At 30.9% G+C, this 17,885-nt stretch overlaps 2 protein-coding genes across 8 annotated transcripts in view; one reads left to right on the forward strand and one right to left on the reverse strand.

Moving 5' to 3' along the window:
* LOC130896762 (zinc finger RNA-binding protein-like) overlaps positions 1–8,498 on the forward strand; it is a 20,577-nt gene extending 12,079 nt beyond the window's left edge. For 4 of the 5 annotated variants that reach the window (XM_057805059.1, XM_057805062.1, XM_057805060.1 and 1 more), the window contains exons 12-16: positions 4,292–4,383; positions 5,176–5,271; positions 7,365–7,619; positions 7,743–7,845; positions 8,213–8,498. In XM_057805059.1, coding sequence (XP_057661042.1) covers positions 4,292–4,383; positions 5,176–5,271; positions 7,365–7,619; positions 7,743–7,845; positions 8,213–8,247 — 581 coding nt within the window. In that variant the 3' untranslated portion in view covers positions 8,248–8,498. Of the gene's footprint in view, positions 1–4,291; positions 4,384–5,175; positions 5,272–7,364; positions 7,620–7,742; positions 7,846–8,212 lie in introns of those variants that run through there. The other variant, XM_057805064.1, reaches the window with a different exon arrangement.
* LOC130896763 (zinc finger protein 11-like) overlaps positions 1–17,436 on the reverse strand; it is a 21,884-nt gene extending 4,448 nt beyond the window's left edge. Inside the window, exons 1-8 of one of the 3 annotated variants that reach the window (XM_057805065.1) lie at positions 16,770–17,215; positions 16,544–16,711; positions 15,367–15,672; positions 13,561–13,730; positions 12,570–13,282; positions 10,913–11,104; positions 10,515–10,805; positions 8,529–10,046 (exon numbers count right to left, since the gene is read on the reverse strand). In XM_057805065.1, coding sequence (XP_057661048.1) covers positions 9,731–10,046; positions 10,515–10,805; positions 10,913–11,104; positions 12,570–13,282; positions 13,561–13,730; positions 15,367–15,571 — 1,887 coding nt within the window. In that variant the 5' untranslated portion in view covers positions 15,572–15,672; positions 16,544–16,711; positions 16,770–17,215 and the 3' untranslated portion in view covers positions 8,529–9,730. Of the gene's footprint in view, positions 1–8,272; positions 10,047–10,514; positions 10,806–10,912; positions 11,105–12,569; positions 13,283–13,560; positions 13,731–15,366; positions 15,673–16,543; positions 16,712–16,769 lie in introns of those variants that run through there. The other 2 variants (XR_009059615.1, XM_057805066.1) reach the window with 2 other exon arrangements.
* Between the last annotated feature and the right edge of the window lie 449 nt (positions 17,437–17,885).

Consider the following 17,885-nt stretch of genomic DNA (forward strand, 5'->3'; position numbering starts at 1 on the left):
AAAGAAGTTCTAATTTTTCTAATTGATTGAAACAAGTCTACTAGTTCAAATAAACTTGCTCAAAAAATAGATACAAACATCTTTCTCTCATTTCATAACAAAATTTCTCTTTTCACTGATATACTTGACAGCTCTGATATCACTTCTCTTTTCATCATCTCTTCCATCTATGATTGTGTGACAATTTTTCCAGATATTATTCAAGCTTATAATAAGTTCGCTAGCTTGGTATATATCAAATAGATAATTTATTAATTTCATCGCTGTTTTCTTTCCAAAAAAACTTCTCGAATAAATATCTGGTACATCTACGGATTCGCTTGTATGTTCGCCAATATTTAGAAATCTTTTGAGCATTCCAAAATTCAATCTCACAATGGAGGTAGAAGCAAATTTTTTGGTAATAAATTTTTGGGAAACTGCTCAGTTTTCACACAAATTCTTTTGTTTTATTTTTATAAAGTGGCAGTTCAAATGGTATCAACGTAGAAGGTTACTTCAACAGAAAAGAAGATAGTTCAAGATGTAAGTTTGGTATAACATAAATATGTATTTATAATAAGATGTAAAGCAATTTGCAGATGTATAACTAGTAAATCTGTTAAATGCCATTATGAATGAATTCGTAGTATATATTTTACCAGAATTTGAAATTTACGAGACATTCCCACATCTAGAGGTATTAGAATATCCTAAAAAACATAGATATTAAAGCTCATATTCTATAAAACTATTTCGATTGATCAATAGGTATTTTGAAAAGAATGGAAAAAGCTGGTCTTATTGTGTGGGTGTGTAGAAACCAATAGAAAGAAAATTTTCTGGTTTTGTGGCACGGGTGAAGAAGATCAACGAGAAAATTCAATGAACTCATTGTTGTAGTATCCATATTCAATATGTAAGCATAATTCTGCAAGAGTTATCTACAACTTTAAGTGATGCTGTGAAAATTGTGAACATTATAAAATCGCGTGCTGCAAATTGCCCTCTATTCACTACGCTTTGGGAGGATTTTGGAAGTTTCCACGTTTTTCTACTACTTCACACAGAAGTTAGATGACTTTCCCACAGTAAAGTTAAGACGTGTTTGTTTGAATTGAAGTTCAAGAATTTTTTATTGATCTTCCGTTTCATTTGTCTTCTTGTATATCCGATGTTCTTTGGCTGCAAAAGTTTGCTTATTTAGCTGACATTTTTTGTAAACTGAATGAATTATTTATGTCTTTAAAAGGCGAGAGCGTCACCATTTTCAGTGTACATGATGTTGAAAAAGCTCAATTTTTGGATTTAATGCCTGCAGATGAATGAGTATGGATGTTTAGATTCTGTCAGCACTTTTTTATCAGAAAATTCAATTAAACTTGACGATAACATTAAAAGGAGTATATGAGAACTATCTTCGATTAACTTTTGATGACTATTTTTCCAACAGATGCAAATATCTATCTCAAATAACTGGATACTTAATCCATTTCAAGGTAATGTAAGATCAGAAAATTCTCTAAATATGCTGGAAAAAGAAAAACTCATAGAGTTATTTTGTGACAGTTATCTAGAAGCAATTTTTAAAGATCAATCTGTTTTCTGGGTTAGTATACAAAATGAATATCCTTTGCACAACATATCTATGGGGGAAAGGATTTTCAATATATTATCTGAAAGTTAAGTACGGAAACAGGTTAAATGCAGAACCAGATCTAAGACTGAAATTGTCAGATATTGAGCCTAACTTTGAATTGCTTCATTCTATGAAACAGCCGCAAATATCCCATTAAGAGTTTTTCCAAATGTAAAACATAAGAACCAGTTAGTTAAATTTATCTTGTTTTTAACTTTTATTACCTTTATTTTAGTTTTATTAATGTTTTATTTAAATGTTTCATGATTGATATAATCAATTATTCTGTAATATGAAAAATTTAGATTCTATCAAATTTTATTGCTCACTATTATTAACGACAACAAAGGAGGTTCATCAAATTTTTTCTGTCCATCTTTAGACGCTGTATTGACTTGGATTGAATAGTTATGTAACTAATATGTGACTAGACGAGGGGATGTCATTGTAGGTTTTTTATATATTTATTGTATCATTGAAATTTAATAGGCCTAGTTTAAAATTATTTTAATGTTTGCAATTGTGAAATATTAACTTTCAGTTGATTTAAAATATTGAATTAACTAGATAAATTGTGATATATGTCAAAATTTCCCACATGACTAAAATTACTACCGAAACGACACAATACCACCGATATTAATAAAGTTGAATTAAATATTGATACGTATTAGTTTTAAAATAAATTTTGAATAGTTTATCAATCATTAATAGGGTCCAATTCAAAAACCAATCAAAAAATCTAAAATAAGTTTTAACTTACTCTTAATGCGTTTCTACCTTTACAGGCGTAAGACTCGATGGAGTTGAATTGTGTGGGCTCTTTTTATAACTCGTTTTTCTCCTGCCACTTTTATTCTATCAAGCTCCTTCTAGGTTTTTGTTTTTGTAAGTTCGTGCTTAATGTATCTTCATTGAGTTTGTTTTATTTCATGTTCAATTTTTCATATATTCTTAAGTTTGAGTCCAAAGTTTTCTCATCTTTTTGCCATTATTACTTGTCATCTACATAATAGTATCTTCGAAATTTTAAAATCTTCTATTTTCCAGTTCGACTTTATGCTGTTTTATTTCTTTTTATTCCTTCATCTAACACTTTGGTAAATAATAATAGGCTTAGTAACCATCCTCACTTGACTCGTTTTATTGTTTCTAAAATATTTGATACCTCTCAACTAAATCTGACATAACTTTTTGCCTGTTTATTATATAGAGTTCTTTTTCTGTTAATCATTTTTTCTTCTATTCCTCTATCTTCTAGGATGTAGGATCTTCTATATGTCATTTCTATTTACTGATTAATGATCTATCAAAAACAAAGGTGTGTCTTCGTTTTCTCTTTTTACCTTTTCGGCTATTTGTCTAAATTATGAAATTTTTTTCTGTTGTTTCTCTGTTTGCTCTAAATCTTTGTTGTGATTCTCCTATGGTCTTTTCTAGGTGGTCTCTTTCTATAATTCTCATTGATATTGCTGATGGTACTTAATAATGTGATTGATGCAGTTTGTGGTACCCCCTTTGTATATTGGTGTAATTATTCCCACTTACCAATTTTCTGGGGCTTCTACTGTGTCTTATATTTTGTTCGTTTTTATTGTTTAGTGTGTCTGTTTTTTCCGTTTTTGTCGCTTTTACCATGTCTATTATTTGGTTTATTCTTGGTAGCCCGACTATTATCTGTTACATTTCTTTTGTGCTTATTTGATTTTTTTGTGTTTCTGCTATTTTTTTTTAAATTTCTGTTCATATCATTTCCTTTTGGAAGATTTCTATAATATTTTCTTCAACTTTCCATGATATGAATTAAACAAAATGAATAGTTTGAATAAAAAAGTTTTATAATTTCCCTATGAGAAACCAAGCAAGCAAGCTGGAATAAACAAGGCAATCAATTGTTTTATAAATGCCTTTTGAATTTAAAAGTTTTGGAAAATAATTCACCAACATTGTTCTTCTTTTTGCGTTTCAAATAGTTTAAAAACTAGTTTGTTCACTTGAAATAAGTCATTTGAAATTTAGACATAAACTGAATAATTTATGTTTCTAGCATCTAATTTTTATATAAAATAAAATTATAAGTTAATGCAACTGAACGTTAATGGCCAAGATTTTATTGATAAAAATTGTAAAAACCAAAAAATATTGTAAAAATATGATAAGCTTAGTATTACAAATACTTAGTTTTAAGACCATACAGCTTAAACCTTGATTATTGCTAATAAATATTGGACTTTTTTACAGTTTTAACCAACAGTCAGTATCAGTCACTGGAAAATGTGGTGAATTTTACATGAAAATTACAGTTCGACTGATACCAAACGAAGAATGTCTCATCTAGCATAGAAACGATCAGATAAATGTTTAATCCTTATGTAAATGGAACGTCATTAGGCTCAAATTGTCTTATCTTGAAGAATGATATTTTGTTTATAGATATAATTTTTTTTATATGATACCTAATCATATTGTGGAAGTTAGTCCAATACTTATAAACTGTACTGTGCTTTATGCTTGTTTTAGTGGTGATTTTAGGTGGTGTGGGACTTAAGGATTTTTGACCAACCAGCTCATCGCCGCCATACAGCCTGGGCCCCATACCCTTATTTGGTGCCCTGGCTTTTAGTGGCGATGGTGAGCTAGCGATGGTCAAACACCCTTTTTCTTGATGTCTAGAAGCTGCGAGCGGTGGGTTCGACCGGGATGTTCTCTCACGCGGCAAGTGTCTCCAGGCGCTGGCAGCCCTCAGACATACCAAATGGTTCCAGGTTTGTGTCTTCTCTCACACCGTGTATTGCACTTTGGCTTATTAAAAAGAAAACAAAAAATAAAAAAAAAGAAAGTATAAATGACACGAAAACGGAAACCGATTTGTTCTTATCGAAATACTAAAATGAAGATGTGAGTTTTTTAAATTAATTGTTAAGTAGGGAATCGAAGTTTTTATCATCTTTATTATAAAGTATAGTATTGGCTCACTTCTATTCCCTTATCCGTTGAAAAAATAAAATTTTATTCACTCCAGCTCACAAAGATATTATTAGAAATTGAAAACGTCACATCTCATAAAATGAATTTAGGATTAACTTAAAAGGGTTCTACTTTACGTTTGAAGGTTCGTGGGGAAGGAGGGTTAATGTCACATATTCCAAAATCTGAGTAAAGTAAAAAATTCAAGACATTTCTGGCCGACAAATTACCTAAAAAACTGAACTCAATAACAAATAATTTTTTTTTTAAGATATCACTGGGAAATGGGAGTTTGAAAGCATAGTTTTTTCCCTAAGAGCACGTGGAAATTGATCTGTACTTACTTGGATTAGTTGGAAAGTGAACTTCTATATCAGTCTTCCTCGCCACCCTCCATTTTTAATTACCTATTTTTTTGTTAAGTTATTAAATAACCTGTTTTTTAAATTAATCAGTTCTAGTTTTTAATGTCATTAGATTAGGAATCTTTCAAATTATAATAGTATTTTTGGTTTGCTAAAATAGCTTAGTAGAACCCTTACTAATCAACTTCGATATATTAGAAAATGCTAACGTTTTCATGATTACAGGCAAGAGCTTTGGGTCTACATTCGTGCGTTATCATCATCCGTATCCTAAGAGATTTATGTCAAAGAGTTCCTACATGGTCACCATTATCCCCATGGGTAAGTAGAAATTATTCATTTTATTCCATAAATAAAAAATGTCAATTTTATGATGGTCATATATTTTAAAATCCTTATTTTGAACTAACTACAGAATTAGCTATCTAGGTACATTGGTATGATCAAATTTGAAAATTTTTTCATTAAACGACTCATAAAAATTTCAATTGCCTCCATTCTTAATGAATGAGGTTTACTATACGTCTTTTCAATGATAAAGATAATTCACTGACCTCAATAAATTAGTGTTTATCACCATTTTTTACTTTGTTCCTGTATCAAGCTTCATTTGTGATTCTCAATTGGGTTTGTGAGAAAATGTTTCTGGAACTGTTGGTAATATGCATACCGAACCCACTTTTCACACTACCACTACACCAACATTCACAATAACACTATCTGACGCGCGTCTCATTGGAACTTATACCGGCCTACTTCAAAAGCCACTGGGGAGTTATGTTCCTTGACATAACCATGTATTTTGTTTTGGACTCGTTAATGGTGAGCCTCGCTCTACAGGATTCCACCTCCAGCTGCTCAAAGTTTTCCTTCAGTTCACGCTTCCTTCGACTGGGTAGATCAATGTCATCAGCTTAGACCAGGTACTGCACTGTTCTGTTAAGCAGACTTCCTATTAACTTCGATATTGCTGATGACTCGTTCCAGAGCCAGGTTGAAGATGGTCCTTGCATGAGACCTCGTCCTATTTGGAATTCTGGTGAAGAGCTGGTGTACGGAAATATTGTGCTCAGAATAGTAAAGATTTGATCAATTGTTGATCTCCCTTTCCTGAATCCGCACTGGTAATCTCCTAGGGTATTTCGGTGGTTGCTTCCAGTCTCTTTGCAATGACTTTAGCCATTATCTTATAAATCATACTGAGCAGCGAGATTCGCTTGTAATATGCACATTCCAGCTTTGACCCCTTTTTATGTATAGGGCAGTGATGTCTTGTGATTCTTTAAGGACTTCACTGCACATTCTACTTTCCACAAACCGGGTTCCCTCAGATCTCCACCATCCGCTTGTTGGTCTGCTTCGTCGTCATCAACCGTCTCACTACCACTCTCACTGTTGCAGTTAAGCAGTTCTTAGTAATTTTGTTCACATTCACAATTTCGTTCTACCTTTGTAATTTTAGAATATTACAACTAAAGGAAAGTCTAAAATACATTCATGAATAGTATTTATAATTACTACTATTGCACTTATCCATAGAAATCAATGAAAAGACTTGTACGAAGTTTTCTACAATCGAATGGATATTAATAGATGAACTGTTTTTTTAATTATTGTTAATGAACTGTGTCATACTGTCTATGTTTATTTATGAATTCATCAGTCATCTTAGCTGGCATTTACCATTTGATATTGTAACAAGCACTATAATAAAAAAAGCGAATACTATCTCAAAAATGCAAGCAAAAAGTAATGAAAATAATTCTGGTACCAGTCATTGCAAGATAACATAAGATTCATAAAATCAAAAATTACAATGGACAGGATATAAATGAGAAGAAAACCATAGAAAGTTACCAGGAAAATTACAATTCTGATATTACTTAGACAAAAATGGACAAAGAAGAATAGAAGTGATAAAAGATAACGAGAAAAGCTAATGTCCTCGGCAAATCGTGAAAAAATATTAGAAGAATAATCCACCTCAATAAATGGATGAACCTCACCATTAGCCATAATCAGCAGTGATTTAACGGCTTTATGACTTTACTCACTAGAATTTCAATTATTTATTCCAGAAATCAAGTTTTATAACCTTTTCTTTAATATTTTGACGGTTTTTATTCTTTAGAAACACGGTAGTTATATTCGATTACTGTGTAATTATTTACACAAACGCCAAGTTACATTGGAACAAAGAGTAACATAACCAGTTGAAGTTGAACCAATCTCATTACAATATGATCTGGGGCAAATTCTGAAGCATTCAAATTTTTCATTTATATTTTTCTAGTGTATGGTTTTTCATAGGTTTCTATTTGTGATAGTACACAAATTTTATCTCTAAAAATGTCATTATTAATGCAAAACTAAAACTTATGAAGTATAAACATTATTATCGAAATATATTTTAGGCTATGGAATTGCTTGCCGAAAAAGTTATTTCATCAGTTCCTGGTCAATCGCAGTTATCGCCTGGAGACGCGTTAAGAAGAGTTATGGAAGCAGTGGCTAGTGGTTTACTGTTACCTGGTGGTCCTGGCTTGGCAGATCCTTGTGAAAAAGACAATCCAGATGCGTCTGGTGCTTTGAATGCACAACAAAGAGAAGATTTGACGTGTTCTGCACAGTACGCCTTACGATTAATAGCATATAGGCAGATATTCAAGGTAAGTTATCTCGCCCTTATATATTTGTTGAGGAGTTGAGGAGAGGCATTATAACATAGTGATTCTATCTTGGAACACATGATACTTTCCACAGTATAATTAATGGTATTTTTTGCTTGCAAGGTATTGGGAATGGATCCTTTACCAGCCCCTCAAAAAGCATTTCGTCGGGATAGATCTATACGTAAACGGCGCCGTTCTGGAGGTGAACAGGAGGGTTCAGAAAGTAAGTCAGATTTGTGATACAAGCATTAATGACACTGAAATTGTGACTATATTTTGATCAATATTAGCATTTGGAATAAATATTAGCTTCTAGCATTGCATACATATCATTTGACTCATGAAATGGGATTAGAACTCAAAAACACATATCAAGCAAAATGCTACAAATATTTTGAACAAAATGAGAAACATATACTAGGAGACAAAATAGTGTGAGGAAAATTTGCGATAATTTCTCTCAGCAGACTTATTTTTCTCAGAATTTTATTAGAAGAAAAAAATGTGTTTCATTTTGAATACTCTTTTTGTGAAAACATTCACTATACAAGCTGTTTTATTGATTAGTAATTATTTTTACTTCATTTCAGGTGATAGTGGTAAAATGGTGAAGATGCAGATGTAAAATAGTCCAAATAATTTAAATTATTTTTAAAAGTTCTAAGTATTTTAATGTATAGGCATTTTGTTTACATAACTAATGGAGTTTGTGATTTATTTTTGTTTTTTTTATATACATATAGTTTTTCCTTGTATGTTTAAAAATTTCTCTATAAAAGTATGTATGGAAGTCATTTTTAAATAGTTTGAAATTGACAGAATGTTGTATCTAGAGTTTGAGAACTACCCGTTCTAAAATGAATATTATTTCACAAATATACTTGTCTCATTTCTCCTTATCCATTCTCAATTTCATACGTTTTTTCACTTCATTTCAACTTCATAGGTTGTGGTAAATCAAAAAACGTTGAGCCCATAGACCTGTCGTGTCCCACTTAGAACTACCCCAAAGTTTAATAAACTTGAAAACGCTAATCAGGCGACTTGGCATAAACTTTTTGAGGTCATTAAGAAAACTATAAAGTTTGCTCATGTCTCTGATTCCGCACATGTGAATGCTGGGCGAACACCAATGATGTGATCTGCAATTTCTTCCTCCTCCATGCACTGGCTGCATTCTGGATCGGTCAGTGATGCCTACATTATGGTGGTGGTGTCTTAATGACCTTGTCTGCTTAGATCAGTCATATTTCGTGTCTGTTCAAATCAAGTAGTTGATTGGTATTGCAGGCACCAAAATAAAATAGACTTTGCAGCCACCCTTCACTATTTCGACTGTTACAGCAGCTCTGCTGTCTGAGTGGATTTAAATTACATTGGTCGGACGAAACCGTTGTACAACCCCAACGGAATCATTCGGTAGTAGCAGAAGTGAAATTTGTTAAATCGACGGTGTTCTGTTATCAAACGTCAAATTGTAACCTTTCTTAAGAGAAAAAGGATTGAATTCATTTATGAAAATAAGAAAAATGAATTGGAACTGCATGAATTATTCTCTATAATTTTGTTTTGAATTATAATGACTATTTTTATATATATATGAAAATGGGTGAGTGATTAATACACCTCTTAATTCTTTGTAAAGGAACTAGACAAAGTACGTTTACATTTAATGTAACACTTGTTAGGTTCGATAAAAGCAACCAAAATAGCATCTGTTTTGAAAATATACCTGTCGTGAATGAACAAGACATAGAAAACAAAAAAGTCTTGACAGCGAACGCTCAACATGTTCCCGATAGGTAGTAGTAGCGCTAGTTCGCAAATTCAACTTAATCATTAATTGATTTGTGAAAATTTTGCAGATTATAATGGCAGCAGCTATGCATATGTTTAGATAAACAAGTTTAAAGTTTGAGATGATTCTCTTGATATTTTTATGACACTACTGCTAAGTTTAGGTATCATCAGCTATGCTATACTGAAAGAATTGCAAAAAACAAAGTTGGAAGTGTAATGCTGCTTTTAAAGTTAAATATCTACCCACATATTACAAATATAACACATATTACTAGTAATCTTTTTTAATTTAAATACTTCTGTAATTTTCATAATCGGTGCTGTGACAAGAGTACATCTACATCCTTATGTGTCTTCATATGTTTATTGAGGTAAGATTTTTCAAGAAAACCTTTATCACAAATAGGACAAACATGACATCTATCTCCGACGTGAATTCTCTCATGAACTTGTAAATTATAAATGGAATTGAAAGCTTTTCCACAAAAACTACATATGTAAGGCTTCACTCCGCTGTGTATAGTTAAATGCTTTTTCAAAGTTGTCCTATAAGAAAACAATTTGGAACAAATAGGACATTGGTAAGATTTGTTTGTAGAAACGTTCCGATGCTTTAACATATGTCTAAAAATAAAAAAAAAACTATAATTACATCATTTTTATAGTTTTACAAATATCGAAAATATTGGCACCTATTGGTCCACAAATTATCTGGAAAGTGTAACAAATTAAAAATGAAATTAGTAAGCTACATCCGCACAAAAAAAAGTTGGAAGAATATTGGCAATCCTAATTACAATAGATGAAGTTAGCAAGAAATAACGCAGGAATATAAATACTTGTAGAAATCAGATTTTCTAGTGGATATGCTTATTAACCAGTTTATATTGGGATTTATAATATTAGCCACTATGGTTACAATTGTTTAAATAATACAAATTTTGTATCAAATAACAAACAGCAATGATGTATATCTAAACAAAACCAATAATTAAAAAACATAATTGCAGATAATATAGCTGACTAATTTAACTTTTATCTGGTCAGTTGTTGGGCGATATTTGACAAATTAATAATAAAATTCTCACTTACGTGTAAATATTTGTGACATGTAATCCACACACTGTACATAACGCTTTCAAGTTTTCCCTAGGATGTTTCGATGCTTTATGGTAATTTATATTTTTAAATGTTAAGTTACAAATCGGGCAGTAACCTGGATTGTTTTTTCCATTAAAATGAACTTTATGAATATGTAATTGACGCGTTCTTGAATTTAAGAATACTTTGAAACAGTATTTACATTTATAAACACCGTACTGATGACAAACGTGTTCTACTAGTTGTTCTTTATTTGAAAATCCCTCACCGCAATATTTACACCTAAAAAAATTGGAAATAATTATATTTTATTTATACTTATACATTTTACAACATACTTTGTACGGTTTTTACAAAAATGTTTAAATAAATTGATGCAGTATATTTACCGTTTATATCTGTATTTTGTAGAGTAAGTCCGATTTTCCGTGTGGACAGTCATATGGCGAGAAAGATGTCTGGGATTTGAAAAGCCTTTTCCACATTCAATGCATTTGTGAGGTAGTTCTCCATCTTCATGGGTCAACAAATGACACTCATAGTTGGATTTGATAACAAAACCTTTATTACATTTTTCGCACCTACAAATAATTATTTTAATCTAAAAGGTTTTATTGTAACTACACCAAGTGTCAATAATTTGTACTCTCTAGTTATTCCAACCAGATATGAATCAACGACCTATGTAAATCTCGAAGTAACCATTGTGTTAGTATATAGCAAAAAAAAACAAAATTTGGTTATTTGAATTTTTCACATAAGTTTTGTGGTTTTGTGAAAAAAGTGTGAATACAAAAGTTGTAAAATTACCTATAATTTTTCCATTGTAGTTTTACCGCAAATCGAAATAAACAATTTTTTACCCTTAAAAGCTCCCCCTTTTATTTTCCAGATTTCTTGTAATAAAATACCATTTCAACGTAACTTCTGAAGAGCCGATTTCTCTTTTAATTTACTTTCAATTTACTTTATACAACGTCAAGTATATATAACGCCTTTCAGAGTAATGTATAAGTCGACAGAATACATGGTTATTATATAGGATGTCCCAAATTTCCATAAGATTTGTTTAAATTAGAAGTATGTGAGTGAACATTGCGCCCCCGTATAATGAGAATGTGGAATTTTGAAGGATTATAGAGTAATTCTTTCTGAATCGATAGAGCTATACAATGAAGTTCTATTTTTGACAGCTACAGGAAAATTAGTAGGTTTTTAAATATATGCCATATTACAAGAGATTTTTTCTATCGAACTTTAGAATTCTGTATATTGGAAATAAATAGGGTTGAAAATTGGATGGATCTACCGTAAATTATTTTTCCTTTCATGTTTGTTGTATTCTTTTCCTCTCGATGTGTTTTGTCCTACTACTATTTTCAAAAGCTTTAGCTCTAGTCTAATGGTGGAATGTACAGTACTGCAGATTATTGGGAATACTGGGAATGCAATGGAACGGTTGAGTTTATTATGGTACATTGTGAAGTTTGAGATTTAAAAGTTCGAAGTTTAAAATATTTATTTTATAGAATTAAATTGGTTTATAAATCCAACAAAAAGAGTAGTATATATGAAATAACCTGTTGTGATTGCGACGGAAAGTATATTGGGCAGACTAAGAGATCCGTTATTGTTCAGTTTAAAGAGCTCATAGTTCATTTAAATTATGGATGGCCGGAAAATAAGCTAATAATGTAAAATTGTTGAAAAATGTATCTAATAATAAATTGTTGGATGCATTTGAAAGCATTGAAATTCATAATGTAAAAACAGCTTAAATAGGGACAAATGGCTAATTTCTTACATCTCACTCTATAGTTTAGTAGTCAAGGAATGGATGTGAAGATTCCCGCCAAGAAGGTTTTAGTTTACCTTTACTCTCTGAAGATGATAACTTGGTTATCGAAACGCGCGTTATGGTGTAAACAGTGTATTCAGTATGAATATCGCCAACGGTTCCAGAAATTCCAACTTAGTCTGGTGGTATTTGTTACATTTGCTGAATGAGTTTTATTGCCAAATGAAATAATATAGTCGGCTACTTACCTAAAGGGAAAAGTTTTATTGTGAACCAACATGTGAGATAACAAATAACTTTTCTTTTTAAAGCTACGATGGCATTTTTCACATTTGAATCGATCGTGTGTTAAATGATGATGAACGTGTAATATAAATTCTGTAGCTTTAAACTCGTACTTGCAAATCGGACATTCATGTAATTTTTCGCCTTCTCCACTTAATAATCCTTGAATGTGACGTGCAGGTGCGTAGAATCGAATTTTCGACGACACTTTTGGAATATTCAAATACTTTTCCAAAGTTTTATGAGATTTAACGTGAGGTATTAGTTTCGACATGGACATTTTAGTCCAACATATCGGGCAAGTGTGAAGTATGTTCATCTTTTTTTTAACTTCATGTCTAAGTATTTTTCTTCTGGTAGGTGATCGAATTTTAACAAAATTTGGTAAATCTTCAGATTTTTGAGTTAATACATTAGTATTATCTGTATTAGTATCGTTTGTTTCTAATTGCTTAAATAAACATTCTCCATGTTTTGAAGGATCCTTTTTTGAATAATCATGTTCGTGCCATGAGGAAGTTGAAACAGACGGTTTACTTGTCTCAAATGTTCCATTTGCGAAGATATTTAAGATAGATGCAGCTCTGTTAAACGCATACTTAAATGTTATGAATGATTTTAAGTAGTTTTGACATTGCGTACATATTTTATGTGGAAGATTGTCCGATATATCAACCTAAAACGAAAATTTTAATTTTTATAGTACAACAATTTGTTCAGATTCGTGAATGTTTGAACTTGTTCAGAGCATAAGGGTGAAGTATTAAGTTTCTCAGTTTATGTGCACAGTTAATTAAGGGTAACTTAAATCTTTTGAATAAGTACCAACTTTGTTTTTTTTAACAAATGCAAGAACTTCTATTAACTCTCGATTAAGTTGCTGACCATTATTAATTAAATAAGTATTTTAAGCTTAAAAATAGATAGAAGTAATGTTTTCATATTTCAACTTACTGTATCACATACAATTGATTTGAGCGCTTCTAAAATACTCATTTGATGAATATTTCTGTTTTCAAAGACAATCTGTTCCTCCAGTGATATTAAACTGTCAGATTTTTGTAAGCAAACTCTACAAATATTTTGAATATCTGTTAAGTCTATTAGATGGTTAGATTCTGTATCTAAAAAGTAAAATACATCTATAATTCACAAACATTTTACTGCTTTTTACTTTTTCACGTACAGAATTGGAAAATATTTTGCAAAACATAGGAATTTCTATACAAAATCTTCAACAAACCAGTAGAAATTTCAATGGTATGTGGGATTCATACTCCATACTAAAAGAGTGTAGTAGCAATGTGTGTGAGGATTTTTCTTTCTGGCTTTTGTTGTCATTTGCATTTACACCATAAGCAAAGATATATACAAAAAGACAAAAGAAAATAGATTAATTAAAATATTGGTGATGGAAAATCAAAATAAACATTTAGATACAGATCCATGTTTTTGAAACAATGTAAATATCCCCAAAAAATTCAAGTTGCGATTTTATAAGCCCTTTCTGAATTTATAGAAATCAACTGGAAACTAAATATTTGGGACAGAATCAATTATATCATTCTTCATGTTAATTTTGAGATTTAGTTCCAGGTTATTGATACTAATTTGTTTCAATTCTAAGAAGTAGGGTACTGGGAATGCAATGGAAGGGTTGAGTTTATTATAGTACATTGTGTTTAAGATTTAAAAGTTCAAAATAAATATAGTACCAAATTTGGAAAAGAGTATTATATATGAAATAAGCTGTGGTGATTGTGAAGGAAAGTATATTGGACAGACAAAGAGATCTGTTAATGTACGGTTTAAAGAACACATAGCTCACGCAGCCTGTCATAATCATGACATAAATCTTAATAATGTAAGATTGTTAAAAAATGTATCTAAAATAAATTCTTGTATGCATTTTGAAAGCATTGAAATTACTAATGTAAGAGTAGCTTAAATAGGGACAAAGGGCCAATTTCTTACATCCCTCTCTATAGTTTAGTAATCAAGGAATAAATGGGAAGATTTCTGCTAAGAAATTAATTTTCGGTTGAAAAGGTTAACGGTGAGAAAATTTAGTATAAACTAGGTAATTCAAGTTAATAGATTTTAGTTTACCTTCAGACTCTGAAGACGATAACGTGGTTATCGAAACGCGCTTCAGACAGTGTAATAATGAGTGTTGATGGAGTGGTAGTAAAAACAGTGTGCTCATTATGAATACCAATAACAGTTCCAGAAATTCCAACTCAACCAATGGTTTGTAAATTACTAGCTTAATCATGATACAGAAAATTTGTTGCAGTGAAGTTATCAACATTAGAGAAGTTGCTTAAGATATCAGTAGACTCGTACCAAGTTTTCTATGGTTCGGTACTGGAGCATGTAGCAACTGAAATTCAGTCAGGAGCTGAGACGATCAAATTTTGTTAGAAAGGGGTCAGGAAACATAGAAACAGCCAGAAAAGCCTATGGCTCAAGAAAGAAAATTATTATTTATGGAAAAAGAAAGTAATAGACTACTCTTGTACCATCATAAATTACCAAAAATAACTCTAAGCTCATTCCTCTGTTACCACATTTACTGGTTTAGGATCCCAAATTTTTGTTTGAATTATTACGTTTGAGGATTTCACTGCTAAAAAAAATATACAGTGATACAAAAAGCAGGTCGAGAAATAGAAGAAGCATTAGTATATCTGAGAGCTACTATAAAGTCATATAGGTACATATGAAAAATCAAAAGTTGAAAAATAAATTCAAACTTACTTATAATATACTCTCCATTACATTTTGAATCAGAAAATACTGGAATTTTGTTCAACAGACGTTTTAAAAGTTGATTTTCTTTGTATAAATAGATGTATTTTGATTCTAGGGAAGAATCTACTTGTTCTAAATCATCACTTGCATCACCATCAATTACTTTACTTGGTATGTCAATCATTTTTTCTATATCATCATCATACTCCATTTTCACATCAACATATTCAACTTCTACATTGGGATATTGAATTTTAATTTCTTCCAACCTTTATCCACTTTTTAAATTGGCATTGGAAGATGTTGATCTAGCTAGATTGTAATTAATTAATTAATTAAAAAATTAATATATTAAAATTAATAAATGTCATTTATTGGTACAACGCATCAGCTAAGGTCTTTTAGTATATAATACTCAAATCATAAAATAGAATTAATATTAATAAAAGAAACTTAAGTGTGTACAGAAATAAAAAACAATAACAACAAAACATACAAAAACGAGAACCAATGCTGATTTATGGTTGTGAATCCTAGGTGCTAACCAACAAAGTGAAGCAAAAAAGAACAAAACGTGAAATGAAATAATGAGAAAAATAGCGGAGGTGAAAACACTTGATGAAATAAAGATATACACAATTAGACTCGAATTAAACATAGTGAATACAGTGCAACAAATTGAACAACAAAAACTGAGATGGTTTGAACACATAGTGAGAATGAAGGACAGAACAGTTAAGGTTATATGGGAAACTGAAACCAACAAAAAGAAAAGAAGAGGCAGGCCCAGAAAAAATAGCAAAAGAACTGGAAAAAGAGTACTGAACTGGAGATGAGCTAACAAAAGATAAAAGCAAGTGGAAAATACATTTCACCTATACACCTATGGTAGAAGAGATTGCAGATAAGTACGTAGTTTTTTCACCCATGTGTATTGTATAATTATTCAAAGCTGTATATTTTATCTTAAATTTAATTGTCCAATTTCAATTCACTTAATATCGATATAATAAAATGGTAGACATTTCAGTTTAAAATAACTATTATCTTAATTATAATTTTCATTTTTCCTAGCACTGTATGTTTTAAAAAATAAACCAATTTATTCTTCTGGCATCAAAACTTTTGTTTATGAAATATTGAGTAATAAACTATGAATCAATTAATAAAATTGTTCACTTACCTCATAAAATCTTCAGAAACAAAAATAATAAATCAAAATACATACTAGTTTGAATGATTATAGAAATAAACAATACCGCATTTGAATTGGAAGTTTTCAAGTAAATGACCCGTTTTAGGGAATATCAAGTGTATTACTTTAAATATTGAACATATTCCAAAAGTTTCTCTAGGTATAAAAAGAAGTTATAAATAGTTTCAAAAAACTGGATTTTCTCAATACGTACTTGGTAAATGCAATGTCGGGATTGTTTTGTATCAGGAGCAATACAGTCATTCGCAAAATGTTTTGGGGATTGGAAAAAAGTTTTTCATTAGACGCACTGGTCACCCATTTACGAAATATTTCTGGTTCTGATATAGGAAACCGATATTTCCTAGATTAAGAAACACTACAACCGGGTACACAACAGTTCTTTGCATTTATTAGTCAATAAAAATGAGAAAATATAAAAGTTCACTATTAATGAAAACATCTAAATACCAAAGAAAAAATATAGCAAATATAGGTTATAATTTATTATAAAGATGTAAACATTTCATTACACTTGCATGGAACATAAAAATCAGACCAAAGACATAGCTTCGTTCGCGGTAGATAATTTGGATACATTCCGAATGTATTCTGAAAATCTTCTGGACGTGTCAAAAGCGCATACTGACTGAAGGTTTATTTTTGATATTTGTGAGTATAAAGTCAACTACCACGTTTTTTTAAATACAATTACGTAGAAAACCGGATAGGTTGGAGGTTATTTCGTTACATATCACAGAAAGGATGAATAAACATGCGCCAGATTAAAAGTCTGCACCAATGAGGATATATTGGACGTATTCAGAACACGTTCGGAATTAGAAATATGTGCTCCGCGAACACTGAATATCAAATCCTATACATGTTTTATTAGCAATGCGAAAGCACAATTTCAAACCACGCATGAATCTGGTAACAAACTATTAGCTTTGTGCGCAGGACAAATTCTGAATCAGTTTAGGGACCGATCGCATGTGCACATTCAAAATTGCATAGATGTAATAGTAGTATTATACATATGCAAAATTGTCGTTCGCGGGGCAATCTAAAACAACAGCCTATCTACGTCAAACTAGCGGCCGTGGGGTAAGCAATTGATTTTCTCGTATATACCCGTGTTTGGTTTTTTTTGTAATATGCTTAGAGGACTCCATATATACTTTTTACATTTGTTTCAGTGAAATTAAATATTTTTAATAAGTGTACAAGTGAACTTCCCAATTTACAAAATTTAGGGCACTTGTATTTATTTTGTGATTAAATTACGTTAATTTTCACTGTTGCGTTCAAGTTTATCAAACATGAGTAG

The sequence above is a fragment of the Diorhabda carinulata genome, chromosome 7, assembly GCF_026250575.1.
Source record: "Diorhabda carinulata isolate Delta chromosome 7, icDioCari1.1, whole genome shotgun sequence".
In the NCBI taxonomy this organism is placed as follows: domain Eukaryota; kingdom Metazoa; phylum Arthropoda; class Insecta; order Coleoptera; family Chrysomelidae; genus Diorhabda; species Diorhabda carinulata.